Source organism: Salvelinus namaycush, chromosome 17 (assembly GCF_016432855.1).
Source record: "Salvelinus namaycush isolate Seneca chromosome 17, SaNama_1.0, whole genome shotgun sequence".
Classification (NCBI taxonomy): domain Eukaryota; kingdom Metazoa; phylum Chordata; class Actinopteri; order Salmoniformes; family Salmonidae; genus Salvelinus; species Salvelinus namaycush.
In genome coordinates, this window is record NC_052323.1 from 6,099,689 (window position 1) to 6,118,214 (window position 18,526).

General features: G+C 41.4%; 1 protein-coding gene across 1 annotated transcript; it reads right to left on the reverse strand.

Annotated features, from left to right (window-relative positions):
* Window positions 1–1,503: 1,503 nt before the first annotated feature.
* Window positions 1,504–17,352, reverse strand: LOC120062248 (elongation of very long chain fatty acids protein 6-like). Its single transcript, XM_039012073.1, has 4 exons — window positions 17,126–17,352; window positions 5,804–5,935; window positions 4,795–4,946; window positions 1,504–3,159 (listed from the first exon to the last, which is right to left on the reverse strand). Exons 1-4 carry the CDS (start codon window positions 17,206–17,208, stop codon window positions 2,702–2,704), a joined length of 825 nt encoding a protein of 274 aa, XP_038868001.1. The 5' UTR covers window positions 17,209–17,352; the 3' UTR covers window positions 1,504–2,701.
* Window positions 17,353–18,526: the final 1,174 nt, after the last annotated feature.

Here is an 18,526-nt window from a genome sequence, read left to right on the forward strand (position 1 = left end):
GGGGACATTTCTACTTAGAGCATCTTACACAGCCGCAAATATACTATCTCCATTGCAGGCAAGGTAATAAGCCAAATGCAACCTTTTTGTCATCCAGTATCAAGTCATTTTGCGTTTGATAATGGCGCATTATGCATATTGCGGATAGATTGTATTTCGGATGGTCTTATTTAAAATCCGCTTCATGATGCGTACGAGCTTGAATCATTTGACAATGTGGAGCTTGGGAACATGCACTGGCGCAACGCTTAACCATTTGTTAGACCAGCGTAAGTAAACATTTAAAAGGCTGGACATAGATTGAACATACGCTGACTTCATAGGTTTTTTATAACTTCCTATTCCTCATCTTACGTGATCCTTCTCGCCAATACAATTAAGCCAATGTGAAGTAGGCTTACGCAGAGGAGGTCTATATCTGAAAAGGCTGTACTGTATGATACTTTAGCAGTGACAGAAATGAATTCCTGTGCACTGTAAACATACGCACGCACGCACACATCCTAATCTCAATTTTGACCGACTCTCTAAAATGGAGTGCTTATGATAACGGAGATACGGTGGAATAGAAAGGATATTGAGTTTATCTGACAATAACTTGTTTATCTTTCGAGGCACCTTCAAGTAGATAGCCATAGAATAATCTCTATGACGATAGTAGCCATAAGTATTGCATGATCGCTTATCACCCACCTGGACTCAAATTGAACCAATTGCAGGGTAGATACTCATGTGCTCTTACAAAGTTGACAATGTTATAGCATCTACTGTAAACCTGATTGTTGGGTTCGTGACACTTGTACAGACAGATACGCTTGTTGCCGTCAATTGCAAGGGTGTTTCCTCTCTTTAGTTGTAATGAGCAATGAAATCTTCTCACCTGGGAGATAATTATAGTTTTACTTTTTACCAATATGTTATAGAATAATGTATGTTTTCAATTATTTTCGTTCGAATTTGTGAGATGCAGTTCCTTCTGCAAGTGGTTTACATAATTCCCCCAGCCTCAGGTCATTTAATTTAATAGTCTTAACTTTAAACGACCTCATTTGCATCGTACCTATGAAGCATGTTTCAAACTATTTTCTGTATGTAGTGTGGCTGTGTGTGAAGCTGTTCTCAGTATCCAACAGACACTAGAGACATGATCTACTATGATGTTGTTGTGGCTTCGGTTTCTCAGCCAAAACTAGCAGGTGGAATCTCTGCTATCTTTTGGTCAGACCATCCCCCTGGTATGCAATTTAACCAGTTTAGCTATTGGTTAAGAAAAATAACAATATGCTAAAGAGATGAGGTGCAAAAGGTCACTTTCTCACACACTCTCATACACGTGCAGCTCTCACACACATGTGCAAGCTGCTTACGGCTGTGGTAATACAAGCTGCTTACGGCTGTGGCATGATGTGTACTCTTTACCTTCACTGACATACAACTAAACCACTAATGACAGATGCCAAGACAGTCGTTGCTGAGAATAAAATAAACAGAAACGACACCGTCGGCAGCATAATACTCCTTTGTTTGCACTCTTGGTTGATACGTTAATATCCCATGAACAATAGCATGACAGACACCATTAAAAGATACAGGTTACTTAAAGTTATAACAGTGAATTTTGACAACTGCATGCTTTTCTCTTAACCAAAAATATGTTTTAAATTCAACTCACTTCGATGTCCACCGGTCTCGAGGCCTTTTTCCGAGACCTTTTCTTTAGTTAAACTCTTTGGAAATGTATGGGGTCTCACTTTCCAATGTGGTCGGTGACTTTGTGTGGTCATTACAGGCAGGTGAACAGGTCACTGTCAGACTCCGTTTCCCATCATGCCACATACATACAGTGTGGTCACATGATTTATTGTCTCAAATGGGCCTTCAGATCAGATGTTTGTATCTAATTAAGCAGCCTTCCCCTTGGATGCCCTTTAGCATCTTTAAGCCCATATCTGATCTTTATCAAGATGAAATGCATATTTTATGAAAGAATTAGAGAGAAACCTAAGACCAGAGAAAATGTTGTGTTGCAAAGATGGATACAGAAGTTACAGTGTCGTTCACTCCATCGGTACAAGTCATCCACTGAACATACATCAGCCGTCATACAAAAGTCTACCTCTCACACACTCCCAGTGTCTAAAACAATTCGACATAGCAAAACAGAAAAACAAAGAATGATGAAGAAAAGACATTGACAAAAAAACACCTAGATGGTTTCAATCGTAATTTGAAGCCACCTCATTCTTCATAAGTACCAATACACTTCCTATTTATCAAGTAACACCTTTCAAGTAGATGCATTTCCTTTATCTGGTATAAATGTAACTGTCCCTTTGATATTATTTTATATTGTTATAATAAATATGGAGAATCAAGTGGGAGCCAAAGAAACATCAGGTGAAGGACGTACTGACTGTTTGTCGCTTTGGTTGATAGTGCTTTGGTGCTTTGGTAGGTAAGGATTTGACATTTGCACGTTAGTAGTATTCTAAAGCACCAACAGACAGCAGCCTGTCTTTTGTTCCTGCATGTTCCACACAACCCCAGCCTACCCTCCCACTTTCATTCCTCCACCCACCCATCTATCCATCACCCATGCATCTCTCCATCCATTCCTGGATAATTCTCCCCATCTCCCCAGTCATTGTTTACCGCGTCTCGTGTACATCCTTTTCTTCCTTTCTTTTCCCCCCAAACGCGTCTACTGGGTCTTCCTTGCGGCTGCGGCGGCTTCTGCTTTAGCTGTGGCCTTCTTGGTCTTGTCAATGTAGGCCTCGTGGAAGAACTGGCAGAAGAGCACAAAGTAGCTGAGGTACATGAGCGAGGACCACACAATGTTCTGCATGTGCGACGGGCACTCCTGGCCCTGCTGCATCCACGAGTACACCAGGTAGTTCACCACGCAACCCACCAGCATCTGGGTGATCTGCGTGAGCGTGATGAACATGGCGAATTTCCTTGAGACCTTGAAGCCGACCGCCCTCAGGGCGTAGTAGGAGTACATGACGGCGTGGACCACGTAGTTCATGGTCATGAACCAGCCGCCGCCGGCCACCATGTCCTTGTAGGAGTACCAGGAGTACAGCAGAACAGTCATGTGATGGTACCAGTGGAGGAAGATGAGCTTCTGCTTCCGCAGCACGATGAACAGGGTGTCACCTGCGTGGTGGGTGTGGAGAGAGAGAGAGAGAGAGAGAGAGAGAGAGAGACGGAATAGAGGGAAGGACAGAGAAAGTATACAAAAGAGAGAGAGAGAGAGAGAGAGAGAGAGACGGAATAGAGGGAAGGACAGAGAAAGTATACAAAAGAGAGAGAGAGAGAGAGAGAGAGAGAGAGAGAGAGAGAGAGAGAGAGAGAGAGAGAGAGAGAGAGAGAGAGAGAGAGAGAGAGAGAGAGAGAGAGAGAGAGAGGAATAGAGGGAAGGACAGAGAAAGTATACAAAAGGTGAGAGACAGAGACATTGAGCGAGAGAAAGAGTTAGAAAAGGGGAAGGAAATGGGACATTTCACAGTTACAAATTGAAGGGAACAAAAGCTCAGACCTTTCATTTCAGGGAACACTTATTACTAGCATTGAGTTCTACTTCGTTGTTATCTTCTAACACCATGTTCTTGGCAAATCAATGTTGTAAGATCACGATGACAACATTTAAGCGCGATAAGACGAAGTGAGGACCCAAATAAATCTGTACTGTGCTCTACAACTTGGCCTTCTATTTGTCTTTATAAGTGGATGCTGTATCTCTGGTCATGTTTAATACATCTAGGTCTGAATTTAATCACAGATTAAATGCACTGTGGGTTCACTCAGAATCTTTACGCTGTAGGTGTACTTTCACGTCAACATATATTAACAATGTCTGCGAACAGAGCAGTCTCTAGGGTGTATCGCTTTTAAAGGTTTGGGGAAGAAAATTAAACTTTGCTCTGCAAAACGGGGCCCACCATACCTGACTAATTGGTGAACCCACTGCTTGAAAGTGGAAAACTACCAGAGGATTCAGAGTTAGCTCTGTGGCCCCGTCTGTGTGTATGAGAGAGTGTGTGTTTGTACAGCATCTCTCTCTCTGCTCTCTCGCTGCTCTCTCTCTCTCTCTCTCTCTCTCTCTCTCTGCCTCCCATATGCCTCTGTGACAGCAAGCAGTGCTTTGGCTAAGTGGCTGCTATGTTCTATTTGCAGGCCTCAATGTGTTGGTCACGGGCCAGCAGTTTTGGCTCCACCCAAACAAAGCGCTAGAGCCACGTTAAGGGTAGGGGCTTCTATCCCCCTCCATGTGCCCCTGAGAGGGAGCTCCTGCTATGGGCTCGTACTCAGAGCTGACAGGGTGTGGAGCCCCAGTGACCGCAGGACTGGGCAAATACAAAAAGGGCTACACAGGAAGAAAATGTATTCCCAGACAGACTTTGGGGACGAGCGAAAGGTCATCCAAACTTGCACCCGTTGGGGTGAGAGGGCACGCCTGTCGCTGAGGGCATTGAGGACAGAAAAGATATTTGAAGACGTCATTTGTTTCTTGTGCTACTGTGTGTGACATGTCTGACATGGCAGCATTTTCATGCCTACAGATCCGTGTGCCGATCCTCGGGTGGGTTATTTCAGCCACATGGGGGCAGAGATATTTCATGTAAATTATTAACATATTTTCATATGTTCAATACCACAAAGTCTCATAAACCACAATAGACACAAAAAGGCATTCACATGTAAAACACTTTATTTCAGATAATGGTAGTAGTAGTATACTACTAGTACTAGTAGTATACTAGTAGTAGTAGTAGAAGTCAGTCATCTTACCCAATTCTGGTGCTTTACTGAGCACAAAGGCGTAGGCCCAGAACTTGCTGACCGGCCCGTTGTAGAAGCTCTGATCACACACTGACTGCTTGAGCCCTTTAGTCATCAGAATGTATGTCATGTAGCTCCCAGTGCGGACAGCACCAAATATACTGGACAAGAGAGAGACAGACAGAGAAAACAGTTAGCAGAATACACTAAGTCAAGCCCAAGAACCCTGGAATACGGTCACTCCTGCCACAGCAAAGTTTGTACAGCATCGTTGTTTACACAACTACTGCCTATGTACACAGGTGAACATTTGCAGCAGGACGACTTCTACACAGTGAGTTCTTTACTCAAAACTATCCGGGAACATACCTTTATAATTGACCTGATTGTTATATATAGCTATTTAATGCTATACAACATGCTTACAGCATGTGCATTGGTTGTGTTAACGTTCCCCAATAAGAAACCAAAAATCGTCACTCAACAGAAATAGGGAACTAACAAATGGCCAACTGACAACCAGAACGAAACAGGTGGGGTTTTAAAATGGGTTCTAAAAGGCATCCATAGACTTTTACTGACTGGGTGCTTGCCAAGCCATCTCCAGTAGGGTCTTAACAAACACTCACCATGGACGTCCACTAGATTTGCCTGACATCAGACAAACTAATGGAAAAGAAAACCCACAACAACTTAGGTAAGGGAGTGCAAATAAATGTGGAGTAAACCAAAGAGGGGAGACATGAGATAAAAACTGAAAGAGGAAGAGCTAAACAGTGGTGTCGCTCTTCCGACATCGCTCATGCCAAGTTGAGAACTCCGCCAGCCGCTCTGCAAGCACAGGTGAAACTACCGACTGACTAATGAGGCGACAGGTGCAACACATCCTGACCAATGAGGACAATTCAAATGAGAGCAAGCCACGCCCAAACAGAGCCAACCTCGAAATTGAAATCGAGCAAAACCCCGAAAGCCCATAACAACTGGACCGGTGTTGAAAATATCTGCTGCCTCTTACCTGAACACTGCGAGAGTGAGGGACCACAGCACCAACGGTTTCCTCAGCTCAAACTTCTCCCTTCGTTTCATCACACGGCGACCGCCTAGTATGAAGGCAGCGTAGAGGGCTGAGAAGAGGAATGACTTCTTCCTGTGAAGGATGGAATTTTGTGAACATTACGCATTCGGAACAGAGGGAGTAAAATATGCAGTAGTACTTTATGATAAAAGTGTTTTACTTTAGTTTATTTAGTAAATATTTTCTTAACTCTATGTCTTGAACTGCATTGTTGGTTAAGGGCTTGTAAAGTAAGCATTTCACGGTAAGGCCTACACCCGTTGTATTCGGCGAATGTGACAAATAAAATGTGATTTGATGAGATTTTTGGGGAAAACCCTAGACCTTGCAAAACGTAAATGGCAATAACTCCCCTTCTCCATTCTGCACCATCAGCTTCGTATGGTGGCAACAGCACTATTTATTGCCCTTTTCAGCTGACTAGGTCTACGAGAACCAGGAGATAAGTGCACTATTTTGCGTAGCTTCCCTGTGAAAAATGGTCGAAGAGAGGAAAAATGAGAAAGCTCATTTAGGGAAATTACGATCAAAGTTAGATTGAGGAAGGAAATGTGGCTTGTCATTATGCTTGAGTTCTCTAACTATGACAGCAAGGGCGTCGCCTCTCGGCCTATGTACCATCCTCCAGGCCAGATTGGAGTTGTTTTTGGAGTTGTCAGTAGATGGGAAGTTTACCTTTGGGCCCTAGCTATATACATTTATGGATAGATCCATTTGCTTTGAAGTGAAGGATGAACTGTTTCCTGACCAACACAAAAAGGCTCTGTAAACAAAGTAAATCTAACGTTATAGAGATGTAATAGATCCTAACTTCCTATAGGGACACTCCCTAACTAGCCTGTGTTGACCATGTGAATAATGTAATACTGACAGAATCACTGTAACACTTCTGAACAATCTTACACCAAACGATATCCTGAAAGGACATTACGGTTACTGACGACATGTCACTCTTTGTGCAAAATGCAAAAAAATGAAAGCTTACAGGCTTGATAACTGATTGAACAAAGGACAGAGCAGTGCAGTTGAAGTCCAAAGAATCTGCTTTCACACAGTGAGCGCAGAATGTCCTCGTTGTTTCGGTGTAAATAAACAAGGGTGAAGAACGGAGCGACTCAGAGTAAGCACCCTACTTAGCGAGGCAGAGCGAATTCGAGATGAGCAACAATCCCCACATTCCTCACACACTGTCTTCAGACTAAAAAAAAGGTTAAAGGTCACAAGGATAAATGGCCTTCAGTGTGATTCCTCATAACAGTACGAAGCTTCAGAGATGTGGATACTAGGAAGTAGAGGACCAAATACCCTTTTCACACTATCGCACCAAACCCAAACCAAACTCTGCTGGTTCGGTTATTTTCTTGTCACATTGTCCTTTTCAGCACAGTTCCTAGAAACCAGGTAACCAGGTCAGCTCAGTACAGCTTGGTTTGGTTCAGCTCGGTTTGTCTCAGTAGTGTGAAAAACCCTACAGAGTACGGTCTGAATGAGATACAATAACATGAGACGAGGTATTGCTATTGGGAAAAACCCACAAAGATCAGAGAAAACCTGAGGCATGGTCAAAGTCTACAAATGCGTTCAAGGGCTGTCTCTCTCCTTGCTTGATCAGGTCAGCTGTGGCCAAGCTATGCCTCCAGGAATGGAAATTAATTTGAGATGTCAGTGTGAATTCACATCATGCCTCCACGACTCGTAGTAGCGGCAAGTGGCAAGAGCATTCAAGTCAGAGCTTCCATTAGGGCTGAATGTGTCTCTTGCTGCCTCTCTATACCTCGGTCACATTGAAGATTCCTCTAGATGCTTATCACTGGTCAGTTTAGCATTTTCATCATGGTTAAGGTTATGATTGGGGGAGTGTAAGCTGATCCTAGATCTGTGCCTCTAAGCAAATTAGAACAGAGCAGCTCTGTCAGGGTTATAGTCGGGGGATATGCAATCATCTCTGAATGACAACATCAGAGAAGGTGTATTAATCCATCTTCACCTGAAACAAGATTTATACACTGCACTTCAAACAATTCCCCAAAATTAGACTTTCTTGACACTGGACTCATTTCTTCATTTCTTCACTTTATTTGTACTCTACTCCTTTCTGACAATATTGAACCACAAAGTGACATGAGACAGGATATATTTAGATGAAAACTCTGTTTGTAAAACAACAAAAAAGTGTCTGCTTAAATGTAAATGCAATGCTATTTGAAAACCCCAAATTACAGGAAAATGTACACCATAAATGCTGTTCCTGACTAATAGTGATGGCACAACCCACTGGGCAAAAACTGGTTGAATCAACGTTGTTTCCACATCATTTGAAAAATGTAAACGTTACGTAATGAAGCTGAATCGACGTGGAAAACTGATCCGATTTTTTTGAAGTCATCAACATAAGGATTTTTTTTTTTTTTTTTTCTCCATTCAACTTTTAACTTAAATCCAATGACATTGTGAAATGTTTTGTTGATTTCACATTGAATTTCCGTTAGTTGACAACTCAACCAGTGGTAGACATTTTTCTTCATCAGTATATTGCACCTCTCACATCCCTGAGAACTATCCAACATAGCTCCTCTTTTTTGCCAGTCATCATCAGCGTCCGCGGAGAGCCAGCCAGCTCCCATGCATTCCCTTATCGCTGGGTGAGACTTGCTGGGCGGTAGCCGAGTCTGTGTATCAAAGCCACTGCTGGAGCTGAGAAAACATTAGGCGCTGATCTAATGCATTTCTGATAGAGCGAGCAAAGCAGTGGCGGGGATCGCATTCCGTCGTATGTCTGCGTCATGCATCAGGTCATCCTGTCAAACAGAGCTAGCAAGTGGCGTGAACTATATATAAATATATTAATAAAACGTTGATGACTTTTAATATTTAGGTCATATTAGAACTAATGACTGAACCTGGTTTTAATCATAATGTAGGATCGCACAACACTGGATCATAACGACAACCACATACTGCAACTCTGTGCATTTACTCGTGGAAGAATATGTCCACTGGTTTGGGGCTTTATTGAAAAATCGGTGCGATAATTATCTTGCTCTGCGAATATTTAAACAGTATAAGAGGCCTTTTTCAGAGCGAGAGACTAGGGAAAGTGTGAACAGATTTCTAAACAAATCTTAACTGAAGGCATAAATCACACCTGAGCAAGATACTGCACAATGGCAGGAACTATTTGGCTCAATTTCTGTAATACAAAGGAGTCTTTCAATTTTGCTGGCTAGATCTGCACACACCTTCCAAGCAGTTCACAATAAGTGGCACTTCCCCTCCCCCTAGCTGTGTTGGTCAAAGCTGCTAGCTAACCTGCTGTGTAACTTAGATCTGTATTAGCTGGAGCAGGAGATTTCTCCCCTTACGTAACACTATAGGCTTGGAGTACTATAGGCTTGGATCGGAACATACAGTGTTTCTTGCATCGAACAAAACCGAACCTTGTCCCCAGGCTCGAATTTCTGGCCCATAGAGTCTGGTAACAGTGTGGGACTGTTTGGAACTTTGTGGGTGTGGATTTACTGAGTGACATGCTAATCCATTTGTATTCTGAGAAAATTACACGACTATGAGGTGTGGCTCTAAATCGAGGCGGGAGAGAGTCGTCACTAATCAACACAGACACAAAGTCATAAACCCTGCCTATTTCTACAATTTCTCTTCTTAAAATCTGATTTTAAATCTAACCTTAACCACACTACTAACCTGATGCTTAAACCTAAATTAAGCTTAAATTAACCCGTTTTAAATTTGTGGCTATGGAAGCTAGTGGAAACCGAGAGGGAGCGAGCCTCCGACACTTATTTTGGGTGAGACCAATTGATTCTGAGTTCAGGCATATAATGTTGATGTTGTATGTGAAAACTAATTCTAAGATGCGTACTTTCAGATTTTCCCGAACTCACTTCCTTGCTTAAATCACTTGCACTGCTTGTGCTTTGAAGTCCACAAAGTAGGGGGAAGGTTCTAAAGGTTCTAAAGGTTGCGCTAGATAGTGATAGACTGAGAGATCATTCAGTTGTTGCCGTTCCTGCCATAGACTCCATTTCAAGTTCCATTCTGTGGCGTTGGGAAACCAGACAGGTTGACAGAGAGAGAGAGCCATCTGTTGGACGAGATTATACAAAACCTAACACTAAAAAGTGTTACTTTAGGTATACGGCAGTGTATTTCATGAAAATGGGAAGAAGAATGAGTTCCAAAATTAGATGATTATTTAAAGTTGCACTACGCCGAAATCGCTCCGCTGTTTCCCAGTTGCTGAAACTCGAATAGTTCGCCTAATTTCAGTTTCTGTGGCAAAATAAGTGGTACAATGATTCTCTACCTAAACTGCTGTGAAATACATAATATATACTACCGTTCAAAAGTTTGGGGTCACTTAGAAATGTCCTTGTTTTTGAAAGAAAAGCAATTTTTTTGTCCATTAAAATAACATCAAATTGATCAGAAATACAGTGTAGACAATGTTAATGTTGTAAATGACTAGTGTAGCTGGAAACGGCTTATTTTTTATGGAATATCTACATAGGCATACAGAGGCCCATTATCAGCAACCACCACTCCTGTGTTCCAATGGCACGTCGTGGTAGCTAATCCAAGTTTCTCATTTTAAAAAGGCTAATTGATCATTAGAAAACCCTTCTGCAATTATGTTAGCACAGCTGAAAACTGTTGTTCTGATAAAAGAAGCAATAAAACTGGCCTTCTTTAGACGAGTTGTGTATCTGGAGCATCAGCATTTCAGTGTTCGATTACAGGCTCAAAATGGCCAGAAACAAAGCCTTTCTTCTGAAACCCGTCAGTCTAACGCCTTTGTTCTGAGAAATGAAGGCTATTCCACGTGAGAAATTGCCAAGAAACTGAAGATCTCGTACAACGCTGTGTACTACTCCCTTCACAGAACAACGCAAACTGTCTCTCTCTTGTCCTCTGCACAAAACCGAAGGTAAAAGCTGCAAAAACAAAACTTAAGAATGGGAAGCATAGAAATAGCACACATAGAACAGATCTACCGATTCTTAGACTTGCATTCAAGTAGAATGATAGATCTATAACTAACAATTCTATGTGAATTTGGTCAGGTTGCCCCCAAAGGTTACATATTGCCACTTTAACATTTACACTGTTAGTTTCACTGCCTATTTCAGTTGAGCTGATAATAATTGTACAACAAGGCAAATGATGTTGTTTGGCTCTGGCAGATAATAGTTTCAGCTTGTTAAGGGATTAAAGTGTAATGGTGAGTGGCTGGTTTATTTATAGTAGGAAGAGAATGAAAGCTCTGCAAAGGTTTGAATTAGACCTATTCCCATTTTGCTTTGCAAAGGTTTGAATGAGACCTATTGCCATTGTGCCAAATGTAGATCACTAGGGAATAGAAGGATGCATGGTAAGTGGTGCAAATTAGATGTATATTGCACCTCATGGCCACTTGCACAAATGCAAAAACACATTTAATGTGACACACTGTTGGGATGAAAATGGCTATGCCTCTGCAAAAGCTGTTTGGTGAAATTGACTTGATGATGGAATTACTGCATCTTAACTCTCAGCTGGGACTGTGACGAGATGGCAGAGTCAAATTTGAGAGAGGGTTTTTCTCTTGAGAAACGTTCACCCAATATCTTCATCTCTGTCTCCCCAATTCAGATGAGCTGCTGGGTGAATCAATGTCAAGCCAGGGGTGTCCTCTGGGTCGATGCAGTCAGCAGCCATCATAATCTTTGCAGCCTGTCCCTCTGGGAAAAGCAGCATGCAAAACATTACTCCCAGGAGTCGATACCATAACTCATTGGAGACCAGCTAGCTGGCCTAACCTTAGAGAAAGGAAAATGTTAACCTTTGTCAGAGAGTCACAATCAGTGATGATGTAGTATTAGCTACCGAGGGGAGAGGAAGCGGAATTAGCACAGAAGGTTCTGAAAACCATATGTTAGAGCTTGGTGAGAGTGTGGTAGTCCTGTAGTTATTTTGCATACAACCTTCCCACAACTTTCTGGGAATGGTGCAGGATAGTTGCATAGCTTTGGAACATTCTCAGCACATTTAAGGAACTTCACAAAAATGTTATAGGAACGTTCTAGGAACGTTCTCCAACTGGTTTGACATTGGGAATGTTCTCAAATCGTTCTAAGAAAGTCAAGAAACAATGATTTTCTGTTGGAATTTCAGTACTTCAGCATAACATTCTATTTAAAGTAATGTTCTCAAATTGTTCCGGGAACGTCAAGAAACAATGTTCTTCTGTGGGAATTGCAGTACTTCCACAGAACATTCCATACAAGTTCCAATGTGGTTCTGATTAATGTCATATTTTTACATTCTGGGAATATAAAAAAAAAAAATCTGTCTGAAGCACAGTTCTTAGAACATTCAGAGAATATATGGTTTCTCTTTTATGTCCGTTCCTGGGAATATTCTGAGAATGTTCTAAAAATTTTAAATCTACACATTAACATCAATAAGCTTCACATTCCGTTCTCAGGACATGAAGAAAACATTCCATAAAAATCATAAGGAAAAGTTAGCAACGTTCAGAACATGTTTCTAAGAATGTTGTTTGAAAACATATAGTACATTCCGTTCTCAGCGTCAACCAAACTCGCTCTAGGTGTGTTGGCCATGCCCACCTATTGGCCACACCTGGCCTTAATGAGTGCTTGTTTCTTTTGAAATAGGACCTGTTTGAATAGACTAAAATGAACAACTTTGTATGCGTAAAAAAACATGACATGCCAGTTCCATCCTGGAGTTGCAATGGACTAATTCCCGGGGTAGAGAACAGAAGATCATACATTTAAATCTCACTGATGCCGAGTCACAAAATACTACATTTAAATGTTATTTGCTATCTTATTTGGGATTAACTTTTCTGAACTCCAAGCACAGATACAGTACAACGACATGAATTTGTTTTTAAAAAATGCATTAGGCATTAGTATATATATGTTTTCATTACTAATGCCTAATGCATTTTTTAAAAACAAATTCATGTCCATGTTGTCCTACTGTATAAATATATATATGTTTTCATTACTAATGCCTAATGCATTTTTTAAAAACAAGTTCATGTCCATGTTGTCCTACTGTATCTGTGCTTGGAGTTCAGAAAAGTGAATCCCAAATAAGATAGCAAATAACATTTAAATGTAGTTCTTACAGGGTTAAGAAAACTTTAAATAATAACCATAACAAAACGATCACAACGTTTAGAGAATGTTCTCAGAATGTTATTTAATAACCTTAAAATAACCTATAATTTCCGATCTCAGAGCGTTAATAAAACCTCCCAGGAACACTTTCAGGGAACCAGAGTAAAATGTTCTCAGAACCTCCCTGCAACCTAAAAATGTACATTCCCAGAACAGGCAACATTTTCACATCTGTTCAGTTTTACGTTCACTTTTACCGGTCAGTAAACGTATGGCTTTGCTCCCACAACAAATGTGAAAACAAAAACATATGTTCCCACAACTTCCAAGGAACTGAATGCGCTAGCTGGGAGGTTCCTCAAGAAATTGGAATGTGATGGCAAGATTATACTGGATAACTGAGGACCAAAGACTTCGGGTGAATTCCAAATGGAAGCATTGCCTGCTCCCTCTAGGAACTCCTGTAGATCTGAAACAATTGGACAGATAAGCAATATGATGCAAATTCCATCCAGCCTATCAGAAGGCAAGTTGACGCATATTGCTTACACCTACAGTTCCCAATCCCTTCACGTTTATAGGAGTTCCTAGGAGGTAGGGGTCCCTTTCTAATGAACCCATTGGGAGTGCATTCTCCACCCAGTGATTAGAGCTCTAGGAATACATGACAAAAGGCTACAAATGTTCTTGGCGGCTGAACAAAGATTGCATAAGCAGACAAGTCGGACTGGATCGGTAACACAAGTAACATGAGACTGCAGGAGGAACAGTAATCTTCCTAAGACCTACAGGTCTGTTTTCATGAATGGGCACATCCTCAATAGTACAGCATACAGACAACACCATTTGTCTTGCACATTTAAACCTCAACTGAATTTTAATCAGAGCAACACATCTATCACCATAATGCTCTGACAGAACCATGCGATATTTGAACAAAGAGCACAATAAATACTGTATGTCCACGCAACAAGCTAAAACATGGGTATCCCATCATCCCACCACACTTCCTTCAGAGTTGCACAAAACAACTGATTCTACAATGACATGCAGTCACCCAAGAGGATGGTATCCAATTGCTTGGAAGCCCATTGAGGGTTTCAACGACTGAATATCCTATGCAAATTAAGCGACCATCACTGACGCTGAGCATTTGGGACGTCTGTGGGGAATTCAGTGAGAATGACTCAGCAGGTAAATTGAATATATGTGTATTTCAGTGGCAGGCAGCCACAGTGTGCTGGACATTGAGACCAGCCTTAATCTTAATTGCAGGCAGATAGCCAGCTGTGAGCTGATCTGTAAGGTTGTTGTTTGAACACTTGCTGGCACAGAGCCGTACACTCATGTTTACAATTATGCTTATCCTATTGCACTTGAACGGTGATCTCTTGTGAAAAAATCTGTTTAATGTCATCATCTAAATGTCACAGTGACACTTTGTTGGCTCACTGCAAGAGAAAAGGTTTCTTATTCCAATCAAATGTCTACATATTCCTGAGAAACAATTATGCAAACAAAATATGACACCAGGGGCAGCTTACTTAGCCATTAAGTGAGGGTAGCTATATGCTGATTTTCAAGTTCAGCACACTGGCCCTGAAGCCGTTGCAGTGATGCAAGCCTGGATTGGCCAGATGCCATTTCCAGAAATGCTGAGTCAACCATTACCCTTCTCTCCTGTTTGTATAATTGAGCACCCCAATAGCCGAGAGGCAGCAGAGAACAACCCTTGTTACAACAACGAGGCCAGGTTTGCATAAGCTTGATTGTTCGCAGTTGTTCACAAAAGAGCTTATCATCTGTCCTCGCTCTCCCCAGGGGTTTTGTTCTCGCTGGACTCAGGTGCACTTTCCATAAGTCTATGTTAGTACTGGCTGCTACAGAGTCCATCCCTGCAACCATTTCATCACACCATTGTCAATAGACAGCTACTACAGCAGCCTACCATTAAACATTTCATCTTTCCCATTGGTGTTTGGTAGGCCTCAACATACCGTAGGCCATTCAAGAAATGTGATGAGAGAGGGGTTAAGCACATAGTGAGAACACATTTCAATTACAGTGCCACCGAGTTTGAAAGTGTTGTTTTGACGAGAACATGGATCAGAACGTGTCATTAAGGTATTTGGTTTGATTGAATAGGGCCCCAAAGATTGAAGGCAGTTCAAATATGCCAAAACAATCTATCACACATGAAGCAATGCATTGTTATTGTATCTGTATGGCAGAGAAAGAAACAGGTTGGTTAACATGAAATGCTTATTTTCCTCTCTAGGAGTTTATGTTGAAGGGCTGCAAATATTTACAACTACTTTTCCTGCTCGAAAATCTCTCTCAAACCATGTTTCATGTTCATACACTTATTGTAGGCATCTTTCTATTTAATTTTCTTTTGGGTGAATATGACTAACCACTCATGAATGATTATTTCCTCTCAGAACCATGCGACATGGTCTTACCAGAGCAGACATCCCTGCTGCAAACGCTTCCCAGAAGAGTCGGCACAGATCAGCTGTGATGTGATTGGCTAGCACTCTGTCAGCAGACATCATTCTATTGGTCAGTTGGTAGTACCAACTCATGGACAGCTCCTGCACAATGTTTCCACTATTGGTCAGTTGGTAGTACCAACTCATGGACAGCTCCTGTACAATGTTTCCACACGCTTGATTCTGACAAGGATCACATTTGGACTCACCCAGGAACATTTCCATTTTAAATTAAGTGTTTTATAGCAACATAAATGTTTCTACTATAACAAATTACCACACTTATTTTAGCTACTTTATAGTTTTGTAGCCTACCCATACACCAGCACGTGGCATTAGTGTAGTTTGCTGCTGTTGCTGCGTTACAACTTTGATTTCTCCCTGTCCATTGAAGGTTTTTCAAAAGGTATAAATACTTGGAGCATCTGTTTGAAAGTCAATTTATAACCAATGCTAGCCCATTAAACTCAACTCCACGATTTACGGTGGAGTTAAACAACATAAAACACGACTGATTTCAGCACCCAAAGACCAGCCCGCAATTACACACGACGTTGTTCTGTGTAATTGCTCGCTATTCTTTGGGTGCTGAAAAGTTTTTAATAAAACGCTCAACTCCATCATAAATTGTGGCGCTGAGTTTAGTCGGCTAAACCAAAGCATGAGTGGTAACCTCTTACAGGCTACAACACTGGTAAACTCAGTGGACGAATTGGACACTGATGGCTATAAAAAATTATCAATAAGCATAATGGGGATTTATTTCCTGAAGTCACTTACCAGTATTAAGAGGGTCGTGTGATTGCAGATTGAGCATAACCTGCTTATAAAATAAGAGATAAGATCTTAAACCATTTTTGGTGAGCATATGTCCAGAACATGAACACATAGCCTATCCAGACAGTGCCATTATTATGTTTCATGTTTGGCTATAATTTGATCACCTTTTTTTTAGGAATGTGGTTGTAATGGTTAGCATCATAGACGTATCGCTCTGTTTCAAAGAATGAACACGTTTGTTTAGTTATTCTGACCGTTTGGCCAGAGAAACGTGCCTACCGACTCCAAGCCAGAGCGCTACGGACGGTAGGCTAGATATAATAGTAATAAACTAACAGTCTACCTCTGTCAGCACGCCGCCTACCAATGTCGAGTTTCTTTCATTCATAGCCTGCCAGTTGTCACACGAGCTATGGGGCAGCAGTGAATGTAAGATGCCTAAAAGCCTAAAATAAACATACTACTTTTCTTCACTGACAAATCACTGAAAGTCACATCAGAAGATGCTATGATCAGTCAGTTCACTGACACCAAGGGACCCTTCCTTGATTCATTGTAACTAATGCACCGCAGGCATACATGCACCATAACAATGCTGTGAATATGGTAAACTACTGTGTGCGGACGATACTCTAACTTCATAGGAGCTTTTATTATAGGATAGCCTATAAGCAGACCATAAACTATTTGCAAACTTGAAGTTAGCAGCATCCAGAAACAGAGGCTATTTTATTCTTATTAATGAAATTCCTGTTTCTATTTATAAGATGATGAGGACATTATGCTACATATACACCAACAATCATTCCAACATCAATATGATATTTCATATAGCCTACCAGTTTTCTTGCATCCATCGTATGGCTTCGTCCTCGTTGAACTGTTTCTCAAATTCGTACTCTTGCAGAGCCAACACCGACATGTTCTCTGTGAGCTTTCCTATAAACGGAGACAAATGTATATTCTGACGATGTGTTATATTTAACTGAATTCTCTCTATCTCAGTAACACCCCTTTTCTCGCATTGCTCTTGCCACAGCCAGAAACTCCCAACTAAATGCGAATGTCCGGCTATATGCCTTCCACCTAGAGCCGGCATACGCCCTCTTCACCAAGGAGTTGGATTCAAGGTCCTAAAGCCCGTTTCTAATATATCTTCTCCAACTACAGTAGATCATCACTGTAAGGCCTGTGTGGTCACTGAGACTGCACATGCTTACTACAGCCTATTGGGAAATGTGCAGCAAAAAATAAGTCTTCACATGAATCCAAGTTTCCTTTCCTTCTAATAGTGCATCAACATTTGGTAACACTTCATATGCAAACCCTCTTCATGCTGCATTAGAGCACATTCCTAATGCCTTATAAGCCACGCATAACAGGTGCTAATAACACTGCATATAAACGTACATTACAACATCCAAAGAGCATTATTGCTAGTAAATTATAACAGTTATAACACTCCACAGGGGTGTAAACGACATCAGAATCCACGCAAGAGTTCTGTATTTCTGTGTTATACTGCCCTGTATGGAATGCTCCATAGGGATGTAACGACTTCACCAGTCCATGCAGGAATTCCGTATTCAGGTTTGGTCACCAAGGCAGAGTGTGGATGAGACTATACCACTTAACGAGCACATGCATATTATGCCATCACAAGTGGTATAGTCTCATTCCACCTTACAGATGTAACTCTGCCTTGAGGGCCAAACCTGAATAAGGAACTCCTGCATGGATTCCCAAGTTGTTACACCCTTGTAGATAATTTCATACATGGCATTTTAACACTTGCTTCATAAGTGATTATACATTTCTGGTTGTATTCTGCTCCCGGATGTCCCCTAAATTCGCTACATTAGTTAGAGTTATGTCCTACTAGCAGGGTGGTAGGCTGTGGAAAGCAGACAGACGGTTGCTGGAGTATCATTATGCATTGCTCCATCAGTTTGCACCTGCGTATGTTCGCAGTGGGCTGAACTTATCTGAACTCTTGCAATCAAAGTGTGATGTTTCCCAAGACAAGAGTTGGCAGATCACCGGAGAGCAGCCTAATCAGAGTGTACCCTGGCAGCTATTATCTTGCCAATAAGTGGGCATGATTCTTTGGCCGGACTGGGTTGAACCTTAGCCTGGAAATAGGCCTATCTATATATTATCAGTTCCTATTGTAATACATTGATACTCACTCATGATTTTCTTTCTTGAAGTGTAGCTTCACCCTTCACCAACTATGAAAA